This window comes from Halictus rubicundus, chromosome 12 (genome assembly GCF_050948215.1).
Source record: "Halictus rubicundus isolate RS-2024b chromosome 12, iyHalRubi1_principal, whole genome shotgun sequence".
In the NCBI taxonomy this organism is placed as follows: Eukaryota; Metazoa; Arthropoda; class Insecta; order Hymenoptera; family Halictidae; genus Halictus; species Halictus rubicundus.
Window position 1 is genome coordinate 14836102 of NC_135160.1, and position 12749 is coordinate 14848850.

A 12749-nucleotide genomic window follows, 5' to 3' on the forward strand; every position below is an offset into this window, starting at 1 on the left:
ATCCTCGACTGTTATCGGTTCAATAACAATGCTACTATGTAACTCGTAATCTTCGTTTACTCGCAAAGAACGCAGACATATTGCTGTACCAATAGTAATAGTTCCAAATGAGTTTTCACGAGGATGTAGCTTATTGTCTTCGGGAAGTTTACAGCTTGGTTCGTTTCAGAGCCGAAGGCAATTAATTTTTCGTTCGTTCTCCTGTGTGCGCGAAGTAGCGATGTTCTGTCGTAAACCGGGGAGCAGCGGAAACCTTAACATGGTTTCGAAAATACCTTCTGTTACCGAGCTACATCCTCTGCTTGCAAACATCTGCATCGCGGTAACTGCAGAGCAGCTATTCTTCTCTTAGTCGTCGAGAAAACAATATACATAAACTGGCTCTGGTTTCTCAGGTGGAAAGAGAAAAATGAATTTTACGACGTAAATAAAGATACATTTTGGTCGTCGTTTCCTCCATCGATATCGTGAAAAAGAGATTTCTTTTGGAAAAACAAAATTGTCCGATTGGTGCAGACGAATCGACCAACCCCTAATGCATGTGTGAGCATGAAGATAATTTTTTATAAAATCATTTTTAATCTTCTGTTTCATACAACATTAAGTTGATATGCTTTCAGAGAGAGAGAGAGGGGGGGGGGAGATCGAATAAATCGAAACCTCTGTTAATTAAGCATTCTTTGGTATTTTCGGGGAAAACGATAAGCTCTCCAATCCCAACTCGTAAGCACTTTTTCAAAAACATGTAGCATAACGAACTTTGAAAAAGGGGGGGGGGGGGGGCTTTTAAACCAAACGGCATTCATTAATTAAAATAATTTTATTATTGGAAATAAGAGGATTCCATTAATAACAATTTTTGCACGCTCGCCTGGAAGTTCTCGTCGATGCCTCCTCTGTTAATTAAAATTATTCTACTCGGCGTAATAATGCTGCAGAATTAATTACTTTTTTGTATACTCGTTTGAAACTGATCGCATTGATAATGCTGAATAATGTAATCCATTTCGTATGTGCGACTATTTGAGGTAAAATGTTACCGCAATAACGACGAATCGTATTAAAATCAGAGGTTTTCAGTTTCCGCTAATTGAAATCAATGCCGCATACCAATGGACTATCATCAGCGATACCGTACGCGTGCAAAAATATTTCCGATGAACAGAAAAAGAAGCCATGGATGCGATACTCGTTTATTATTCCGATAGTTTCAAGAGAAATAAGAAACAGAACAATATCATAAAATTATTTGCATGTAATTGCTATTTGCTTTCGTTATCCTTTAACTGCTACCAACTTCAAATATATAAAAATGATTAAAAATCACGGAGCTTTACAGAGCCGTCTTGCACGATTCGGTGTTAAACAATCCCGAAAAGTATGATTCGTTGTTAGGATCATGTTGCACCGATCCCACTAGTTTGGTGTTTATTGCAACCACGCTAAACACGTTTTTCACATGTTTAAACATTCCATGCGCTGTGTAAACATGATACGGAAAATCACGACATCTACAGGTATTCAAGAATGGGATCCCCTCCCCAGCGACCAATAGCCAAGAAAGCAATTTCCACGGAAAGCCTCGAAGAAAATATTGAAAACCGCCAGGCATCTAACTACGACGAACCAGCAGACTCTCGTTTCGCGTATAACAAGGAACGAAACCATGCACATTTCACCATAACCACCGGCGTGGCTCGGCGTGGCGCGGCGGTCCTGGGCGCGGTATTACGGGACTTGAAGGAAACGGGTGGAAAACAAGACGCGCGACCTCTCATCTTCGAACGAGCTTAGCATTTTTACCGTACCTGTGCTTATACGCCAACAAGAATTCCTGATATCGGAAGAGATAGTGCCGGTACTTCCCAGCTAACCGTTCTTCAAGATTATACCTTTATTTTTGCATGCGAAATATTTCCTCTGCGCGCGCCAACCTGGCGAACATTTCTTTTTTTACCACTCCAGTGGAATATTTGATCAGTGTCACTTTTGTATTTCTGTATTTTTCTGCCAATTGATATTAGCAAAAATATCTACATTTTGTGTTGGTAGTACAGTAAATGCACGAACTAGTATGAAAATAGATCAGTTATTTCTATAAAGTAATGTAAAATAGTCACTTTCAATGCTCCGCAAATCTAGTGTTAAAAAGAAGACCTTCGAGAACTTGAAAGAAACCTTGAAGAGTTCCCCCCTGTGAAGTTTCACCGCGAATAGGTCAGAATAATTTTCGTAAGATTAAAATAACGATACGTGTACACTCCAACGCATCTGGCATTCGGAAAGTTTTGACGGTCATTTCGAAAGAAACTAAACTCGGTTTCGCGCAGTTAGTCGCGACGATACAATCCACTCCCGTTGATATCCAGCTAAGCACGTGCCCCGAATGCGAGCACGAGTGTAACGCCGTGGAACTTTAAGCACCAAAGCGGAAACTCTCGGTTTTCGAATGAAAACTTCGTCCCGAAAGAAACTTCTTTTTTCCGGGTCGTAAGCGAATTGTTACTCCCTTTCTCCCCCTTTCTCTCTCTCTCTCTCTCTCTCTCTCTCTCTCTCTCTCTCTCTCTCTCTCTCTCTCTCTCTCTCTCTCTCTCTCTCTCTCTCTCTCTCTCTCTCTCTCTCTCTCCTCTCTCTCTCTCTCTCTCTCTCTCTCTCTCTCTCTCTCTCTCTCTCTCTCTCTCTGTCTGTCTATCCCTTTGCCACATTTACCGCTGATTGCTGGCCATTATCCGACTTTCCTCTTTTGTTTGCGCAGCCGAGCCGACGCGCACATACGATCCGCCTCCTACATACTTTGTACAGCAGTTTGTACGAAGACAACGTGGAATCCGACGGAATTCGCGGCGACCATTAGCATGCGCGCACGCAATCGCGAGAATCGAGCCCGATAAAACGCAAGCAAACATTCGCGAGCACATATTGCCGGCGATTTTCGAACGCCCCTGACGGCAACGAAGAAAAGACGAGCCCGCGCAAATATCGGAGACTCGTGGATGCCGGCTTATCGAACCCATTTGACGCAATATTTTGAGAATCGTGAACGGAAAACGTTGCCTCCGAGGCATGCCTTTTTCCTGTTTTTTTTTTTTTTTTTTTTGTTCATTTCAGCAATGGCCTTCGAAGTTCGAAAATTCCTACGGGAGTACATCTATAGAGCGATTCCAAGTAAAATCGAACCCTTAAAATCGAATCAATTTTGTCCGAGTTGACGGTCCGGACTTTATCGATTTTTCGATCCGATTCAGCTTTTCTTTTTAAACCCAAGTGCCCCTTTAAGTACGAGCGATCTTCGAGCTTTAACTCGAGCCGGCAAAAGTTCGAAAATTTCAACGAAATATAATTTAAGATATATTTTAAGATCGATTCGAAGTAACCCCTTAAAATCCATTTATTTTTCTACGAACTATCGGACGAGGTAGTTATCGATTTTTGAATTAGAATCCTGAATTTTTCTACTGTCCTAAATTAGTCTATCGCAAAAGTCCTGTTCTACCGAAATACATTTTTCAGTTTTTATATTTGAATCATAATTATTTTGAACATCACTGCTACAGTATCAATATCATGCTAACTTTTCCGTAGCGTTAGTATAGAATGTCTTCACTAAAGTTCAGAGACTTATCTGGCGGTTCGATCGATTCGTTTTTTATCGTTGAAGTGATCTAAAGGTGTTGCCAGGATGGAGATAGCAAGACGGTCCGTAAAAATATAGTAGCCCAGACAGCATTTATGCAAACGGATGTATATACGTTGATTTACATCCACGTAACCATCCTACCGAGTCGTGCTGATGTTGCAGAGAGCCAAGAGAGAAAACTTACCTTATGTCGGCGCCACCAAGATGGCCGAAATTCCTGCAGGATGGCCAAAGCTTGTCGAATTGGGAGACCTGCGTCAGCTTTGTCCTCTCGCCCCTCCATCGTAGTACTGCACAGCTGTGTGACCATCGATCGAATATTTCCCGCCGTCTTGTAAACGTTAAAAAGACATTAACCTGCCAGAAGATACGACATTAATTACTGCAAAATTGCTTCTCTTTATCTCCCCGTTATAAACAGGTTATCTTGCCAAAGAATCATTTTTTCAAAGACAAATATTTATACTTTCGGGTCGTAGAATAGGGATAATTTTGTAAGGATCCAACAAGTTTTCAAATTTTTATTTTTGAATGTATTTAAGCGTAAGATAATGTAAACTACGTTCGGAACGGCAGCATTTCTAAAACGCTGACGCGGCCGTTTGTCTCTTTCGCATAGAGAAATAACGTTCCGCAAACGATCTAACAAATTGCAAAGATCTAACAAATTGCAGGGACAAAGGGAACGCAACTGTAATCGATAATATCTGGTCGGGCGGACGTTTGCCTCGTAATTACACGTGGAGCGAGCAAACGCTCGCTTTCTTCTCCATTAATACGCTTCTTCGACAAGAGTACCGGACCGAAATTCAATTTCCCCGGAACGATACAACTTTGACCAAGCGGAATAATGTTTGTCCATGGCAGAACGATCCGCGCTGAAAGCTGATAAATTTGTTCGCGTTTAGAGCACCGATACCGCGCTGCCGAGTGTTCTTTGAATCCCGTCGAAAGACCGACCGCGTTCTGCCAATTGAACTCCCTACCCCGTAAATGCCGTAATCACCGAACAGATAACGCTAGACGATCAATGGGTCATTTCGCGTTAAATCGTACACTTTTTAGACGCGGTGGCCAGCAGTTTTCGCGAAACGGAACTTTCCTCTTGTTCCGAATCTTTTGTTTTCGAGCAGTAGGCGTTGCAGTTTGCCATTACGTTTTCATCAAGACGAAAAAGATCCGCTGTTTACTCGTGACGTATGCGAGAAGTCTTTGTACGTCGAGAGGTTAACAGTGCTATGCTACAAGCGCATGAAATTCCCAATTTGTCCGCGACAAATATTGCATGGAATTTTCGGAATGCACGCAGGCGAAACTCGGCTTCGAACCATTCGATTATCTCGCGTTCCGTTAAAAACATCAACAAAATGTGCATTCTCTTAGTTCGGAAGTGCGCTGAACTCCCAGAGGAATAACGCACGCCCGTAAAGCGAACAGGGTCGTGGAAAGCCACTTTCAACGTCAGAGGAAACGGATTCGCAAAGACGGAGATGGTGAAGTTACGCCACACGTCAAATCCTTTGAGATCCAAAGTCTCGGTCCGAACGATCGGGTTCGCGACCCTTTAGCGACAATGGTCGCACGCTCGATTGAAACTGGGAAGTCGATGCGTTTGTAATTTCTCTTCGAATCGAATAACTCTGACGGGTCGGTGCTGTCCGTGCTGTCCATACCGGAAACAACCATAAACGATTCCCTCCCTCTACGTCAACGTTCGTCTTCCGGTTTCCTATTTTAACATCGAGTAAAACTCATTCGCTGTCATCTATCCAATTACCGTCGTCCTAAATTCTATTACTTAAAACCACAAAGAAAACGTCACGAGGTTATACGCAAGAAGAAAAAAAAACATTTTGCTCGCAAAGCAGTCTACCTAAAGAAACATTTCTCCCAAAGAAAAAATGCCGCAAATTCAAATGAAGTTAACTACTACGCAACTGTTAATTAACTGCTAGAATAGGAGATTCACCTGAAAATGTATCGATACGTCCCGATACATTCTGATTACGCGTTGCAAACACAGCATGATGAAACGCTGAACGTTTGCATCCACCGTTTCTGTATACCCTTGAAGCCGTGCAGCGATGATGACCGTTTGCGTTGAATCGTCTGCGTAAAATACACGCTGCGACGAAGTAATTGTTACAATAGCATTGCTATAGATTATAGATCGTCGAGTGTACCTTCAAAAGGTTGTCATTGAACTGGGAATTCTGTGTCTCTAGTAACCCTGGAATAGAGCGATTGATTAAATCGCGATGGCTGAAGGAAACAATACCGTTTACTCGTGAGAAAAGTGACACGAGTCTAATACTTTTTCCTGAGAAGCTGTTACATGCATATGCGTGAAAACAAAAAGAAAATATTCGCGACGTTGAAAAGGTTGTTAGCGTTCAATTTTTAATTATATCGTTCTACCAGCAATTGTAGTCCACGGGGAAACCGGCAACATTGCAATACTCGTTCGCGTAAAATTAGCAGAACGCAGGAGCAAATAGTACCGTTCTCGAAACGGTGTTTTCTGTAAACGGAAATTGCAAACAATGGCCAACGAAGCCAGCAATATTCGAAATCACGCGTGTTGCAATGTATTTTCAAACTCGATTTCAAAATAATCGCACAATTCGCGCAGGTCAATATTTAATAAGTGCCTCGCAACTGCCTCGCACTTTGTTAGAAATAACAAATGGACTTTTGTAAAAGAAGAAGGTGTATTCGATTCTTATACCAAAGCTAATCGAATCGAGAGAAACACGAGATACGAAGGAACTTTGTCGGTAAAAAAAGAAAGTTCTAATTTGACGCGGAACGATGACATAACGAAATCGCGTTAGAAAAACAAAGTAGCAGGTGAAACGAGTTTGGTGGTCGCGAGTGGGCAAATGCACTGTTTAAAATTGATGGAAAGAGTAATTAACGAGTATCGGTGCTCCTCGTTGAAAGGCAGATACGGAATCCAGAGCAGAACCGAATTGATCCGTAACTGGAATACCGCATCGATACTATGGACCGGGTCTCGTTGCGAAAGTGGCTTCAATCTTCGTCCGAGCGAATGGGGTTCGCAGTTCGCAGTTGATTCGCAAACAAGATTCCACCGCGTTTTAAACGCTCAAACAAAGTGAAGTGGCCGGGCAGCTGATTTATTGTCGGGATTTCCAGCTCTCGTCCCGGGATTCCCGGTGGTCTTTGTAAGGACGCCGCGTGTGCCTGTATTAATTCGGCCGTCGGTCAATTGAAATTTCGGGAAATTAACCTTATAATCCCATGCATAATCGGGGCCACTCCGTGACTTGCTTTCCAGTTTGTCTTTCACCTTATAACCACTGAATTTGTCATGTTAACCTGTGCTCTAACGGGCGTCGAATTTCATTTGCGCTCAGAACAAACATTTCCGGCTAACAAAAATTGATCGTCGATCTAGAAGTATTTCGATCGAATGATTTCTTCGTTTTTCCACGGAACTCGAAGAACAATCGATTTACACCACGTAAAATTCCGCTTAATCCTTCCCGGCTTCTCCCCTTCTCGTATAAATAGCCGCGAACCATTAAGCACGTCACAAAGATAGCAGCCCCGGTATTAATTCCCAGCCGAACCTTCCGTAACGGTAAATCTGATTTATTGATAAAGTTGCGCTTTCGTGTGTGCCCTAAAGTCTCGGCTCACTGACCCTGCTTGCACTCTAGAATATTATATTCAACGAAACGTGAACTACTCAAGAATATCTTATCATCGTTACTTTACCTCGAGATAGGGATCTTAGGAAACTACAACTTTTCATTTTCATCTGTAGACTGTTAAAGCGTTATGAAGATTTCACCGAAACCCTTGAAAATTTCAGTTGAAAACATGCAATTGTTTCAGCTCCCTTCGTGTAAAATGCGCGTGAACGTGTTAAGATTGAAATGTTTAAAATTATGTAGTCAGCAACGTTGTCCGTTGGGGCAAAAAGTGCAAATTATTCAGACGATCAGAAAACAATAAGCTGTCAGCCGCACTGCACACATTAAGAACAAAGATTAGTATTTACAGGATCTTTATTTCGGTAAGTGAACAAAGTACGACAGCTTACAACGTTACTCTTTAAGTTGCGTAACTCCGCATTACATGGTTACGTGTAACATTAACCTCTTAACTAGTACTTAACACGATTAAGTGTGTTCTATTATCCGCAGCTTTACGTCTCGCCTTGCATATATTGTTCTGATTTAACAGCATCCGTTATATGTGTACCTTACGTGCTAATCTGTTACACCGTACCGACACAACGAACAAGATGAGGTGATCAGCTCTATTACTTTCTCATCCATTCAGTGAATCGATCAAAATTCAGTTGTTTATTGAGCATCCGGCACAGAGAAAAATTTGCAAAGTTGCGATGAAAAATAAAGAGAAGAGAGAAGAAAGTTTTCAGTTAACATAGCAGAGAAAGAGAGAGAGAGAGAGAGAGAGAGAGAGAGACTATAGCAGATCTGTCAAAATACGATACTGTACTGTAAGCTATTACACAATTTCGTTAAATAATCTTTAAAATAACCATTTTCGTTAAATAATTCTTCACTCCTATAAAGAACTATAGCGTAACCTTGATTACTTTATAAACATACATGATAAAAGAAATTTCGATTGATTCACCTTATGCCAATGAAAAACACAGAAGTGTTCGCATTACCATGTTCACCTTGTATACTGTACACACCCTGTTCTCGCTCGTGATTCGATATCGTTTCTATCATTTCCTTTCCGTTCCTTTCCTTAATGTGACTTTTAAAAGCCGAAAACTACTTACATATTCCACTCATACTTTTGCACCGGCCTCTGATTCGTGTCGTCACATTTGTACACACACCAGAGTTACGATTACGAGTCGAAACACCATAAAATGCGATGAAAAATATTACCTCTGGAACGCGCCGAATAATAAATGATATCTACGAGGATACAGAATACATTTCCGGGATTCGACGATATATTAATTACGGCTTCACGCTAGACGACGTTACAAACAATATTTCGTTCGGTGGGTAAACTCTATTTACTCGATCTTGACGAGCACTTACGAATGCACTGACCATTTTCTCGAATTATTGTTCTCGTTGCTGGTTCGCTCATTAACAGTTGATATTGTGTACAAACTATAATGAAAATTTTTAATTAATAATGAACAATCTCATTTCTCATAAACAATTATGCGTAATCGATACTTCTGTGATGTAACTAAAATTGTACTGAAAATAAAATTTAATTTCTATATTAATTTGTTTCATAACGAATATTAAATTATCTAATTTCTATAGAAGTGTTTTGATTTTACGTAAACTTATTTGAAGTACACTTCTATAAATTGTGAACTACTTTAGGCAGGTAAACTAGTATAAATTATTCAACAGGAATTAACAAAAATTATATAGTCCTTTTAATGTTAGTATACTCGCAAATTGATAAAATTTTATAAAACAATAACGACACGATACAATGCTAATATAAAATTATTTTTGGTTGTCGGGAAGAATGATAATGTTAAGATTAAGAATTGTAATTTATTATAGCATTGTCAACGTTAAAATTTATATTTTCGAGTAACGCTCTGTTCAGATATGTAACAAGTTTCGCGTGTATTTATGTTCCTCGTTCGTTTACAATTCATTAAATGATTTTTTGTCATAGAAAAGAGAATCATTTCCTGCGTCCGTATTCAATGCACATGCATTCGTATGCACTCAAATAGTCTCGGGGTGACATCGCCGGAAGATCGTTCAGCGTCGCGATTTTTGTGCATACACTGACTATTGTAGAACTTACATCTCTAAACACGTTTTAGATAGAGCTTCCTCTTACGTTTATACATTTTAGTCCCAGGTTTAGGCAACACACGATACCGCCAATAAAATTTTTATGTTCGTTCATTGATCATTTGCCTTAAGAAAAAAACAAAAGAAAACCTTTACAGTATATACTATATACTGTAATCACCCCATATACGTAAAGAATCTATATTAAAAATATTCTTCATTTCAAACAGAAAGTATATACAAATATCACATAAGAGATAACAATCAGAAACTGTGAAGCAGATTCGATCGCATTAAAAAAGTACAATATAATTCTAAAACTAAATGGAAACGAAATTTTTCAATTTCATAAAATAGACAAAATTATAGAGGAAGTAGAAATGACCAGAAATCTGAATTTGTACAATTGTAGTGTGAATCAAGAATTCAACCCATACTTTTAGATTTGACAAATGGAGTACAGTCAACCATCTTATAGCACGTCGCATCACCAAAGGGAAGCTTTAAAATCTCCTTCCACATGATAATCTCAAATGAAATTATTCGATTTAAGTTACTGGTGGAGAGTTATCGGTTCATGTTTAAAATTGCTACAGCTGTTGAAGGATTTATTGAAAAAATCCTTAGCCATGGATCGTAGACGTTAATAAAATTATGAAATAATCGACGTTACATAATATGTTAAAATTAATAAAAATACATATAAATTCTTTGGCTTTATTTCATTTTCAAGTTTCACTCGACACACAAGGATTTCGACATAGCGAGGCATTCTGGGAACACGGTTTCGATATAACATAAAATCCATTTCCTTTATTCGTATTACTTTTTGATTTGGTTAAATACGGTTTCGATAGAGAACACGATACTCAAAAACAGGAAACACGATCCTGCTATTTGCATTATTTCTGCGTTTCCTTTAACACGGTTTTGATAGAACACAATGCTCGAAAACACAGTTTTAACCAGTCAACTGTGTTTGACGAGTATACTCGTCACGAAGAAATGGCAATATTTTGTGTCATGACGAGTATACTCGTGAAAACAGCTATAATTCAAACAGCGGTTAATTTGTGCGACGCAACTTGGGTACACATTTGTCAAAGAGGTCGCAACAGCTAACCGGTTAATATATCACGAAATACAATCTGACGATTTGAAATATTTCTACGCGTTTCGTTTAACACAGATTCGGTGCAATACGGAACGAATAAATCGTGTTATAAGAAAGCCGACTGTATTTAGCCATGTGTGGAATTTTGGTAGAGATGAAAACTGTTCGGTAATGTTTATTGACGGTTCGAGAGCGTCCAGAATGAAACGGTGATGAATACAGCACCCAGAAACATTCCGTCTACATACCTTCTCTCACTTATATGTATGTACACACTGCATGCACATTTACATAGACACCCTTATCGTTTAGAAATATCAAAAGGATTCACCCCATATTCTCGAAGCGAGGCTTCGTTACATTTTCCCGAGCTCCTTGGAGGCGTTCACCTCCCGCGGTTCGCCGCCGTCGCGCCGTTTGCGACCGCTGCTTCTCTTTCCAACCACCGAGAACAGGGGTCGAAAGGCGAACCACGAGAATGCTCGCAAAAAATAGAATCAATTTCCGGGGCGACGTTGCCGAGAACGATTATTGAGCAAAGGGAAATCGTCTTCCAGCCACTTGGTCGACCACAATCGCACAGTGAGCATTTACGTGAATTCGTATCTTCATACAGCGATGCTTAGAAAATTCTGATGTTTTTTTTTCTTTTTTTTTTTTTTTTGAACCTCGCTGTTAATACCAAACCCATCACAACCGGTCAACCGGTGTGCGAAAATGTTAACCTTCGTCAATAAATAAACACTAATAATTGACCGGTTCTACGACTTATTCACTAAAAGTCAATATCTTTCAGTACTTTATAAAACCAACAAGAATGTATCTATCCAAATGGCTTAACTTCACCTTGGCAACCCAGAAATTTTGAGCTTTTTTTTATTTAATCCTGTAGATCTTGTCGAGAAAACGTCAAAGATCCAAGTTTTAATGTTAGAAATTCACTGGTTTAAAGGTTATGCGTGTTTAAAGTTGACCGCTTTTAAGCGTTTTTGACCGGTTCTGAGATAAGCTGTGATCGAACAGTAATTAAGATATAGAGAATCATACACGGGATCTCAAAGAAAAGGTATAGTCCATGTTGGTTGGGATTAGGTTGGTGGGGGGGAGGGGGACGGAGATGGCGGGTCTACCGACCACGCATGTAAATCTACGTTCGCGACATAACCACGTGCTACCTGGCAAAACCGCTTAAAAGCGCTCAACTTTAAACACGCATAACTTTTTCATCGGTGAACTCTTCGCGTTAAAACTTGGTCGATATTCTTTCGTGCTTCGTTATTTACTATATGTGTAGAGTTTGGAGGTTATGAAGAATATAAAAAAGTCCAAACCACCAACAAATTCGATCGCCAAGAAAGAAAGCAGTAATCAGACATTATTCTTGAAGGGTTGATCAAAAACTGAATATGCAAAACCAATGTCGACTATGAGAACGTGGTGGCCTTGTAACGGTGCTCGGAGAACGGATTTCCCTTTGTCCATCGATGGACCTACGAGATGCGTGTTACGATCGGACAACGATCGGCGAGAACCAAGAAGTTTCTTTCCACCGTGTCTGGCGCGATGTAATCTTTAAAAATGATTTCGTACCTTGTAGACACGTTGATGGTCTGTCGTGTGCAGCCGCAGATCCCACGTAGTTGCTGATAGATCAACGAAGAAACGGCGGAACTGTCGACACCGATGGTCGTTCACTACCCGTGATGGTAGTAGATCTTGTCGTTGCAGTTGCAGGTGGCGCCACAGAACTTCCGCCGTTCCTCCCCCTCTTTCGTTTTGGTATCACAGACCCAGGTACGAAACGTCCTGGCCAGTTCGGCGCAGTTCGACCATAGATCGTTATAGTAGCAAGCGTTCGTGCAGAGCTTGTTGCGTGAGCAATGGTCCTTGCACATGCTGCACGGCTTTCCGGCCACGTACGGATGACCCAAGCGACCCTGGTAATTGCCGCTGCAAAAATTCGTTTACGATTCAGTGGTCTGAAAGCGCTGCACACCCTCGCACGTTTACTATTTAGCACCTTCTCTTAATTAGTCGGCAACTTTACCCGAGTGCTCCTGCGTTCCCACCCTCGCCGTTCGTTAGTTTTACAACTTTATTCGTGCGTTTCGTGTCAAACTCGCAATGTGGCGGAAAGATAAATGCAAGTGACTCGAATAGGGTAAGGGACCCAATTACTCTGCCTATAGTTAATTATGCTTATTTG

At 40.5% G+C, this 12749-nt stretch overlaps 1 protein-coding gene across 3 annotated transcripts in view; it reads right to left on the reverse strand.

The window, feature by feature from the left end:
• Window positions 1-8625: 8625 nt before the first annotated feature.
• LOC143359820 (cysteine-rich secretory protein 3) overlaps window positions 8626-12749 on the reverse strand; it is a 122120-nt gene continuing 117996 nt past the window's right edge. For all 3 annotated transcript variants that reach the window (XM_076798097.1, XM_076798096.1, XM_076798095.1), the window contains 2 exons: window positions 10568-12493; window positions 8626-10402 (listed from right to left, as the gene is read on the reverse strand). In XM_076798097.1, the coding sequence (XP_076654212.1) occupies window positions 12238-12493 (256 nt within the window). In that variant the 3' untranslated portion in view covers window positions 8626-10402; window positions 10568-12237. The remainder of the gene's footprint in view (window positions 10403-10567; window positions 12494-12749) is intronic.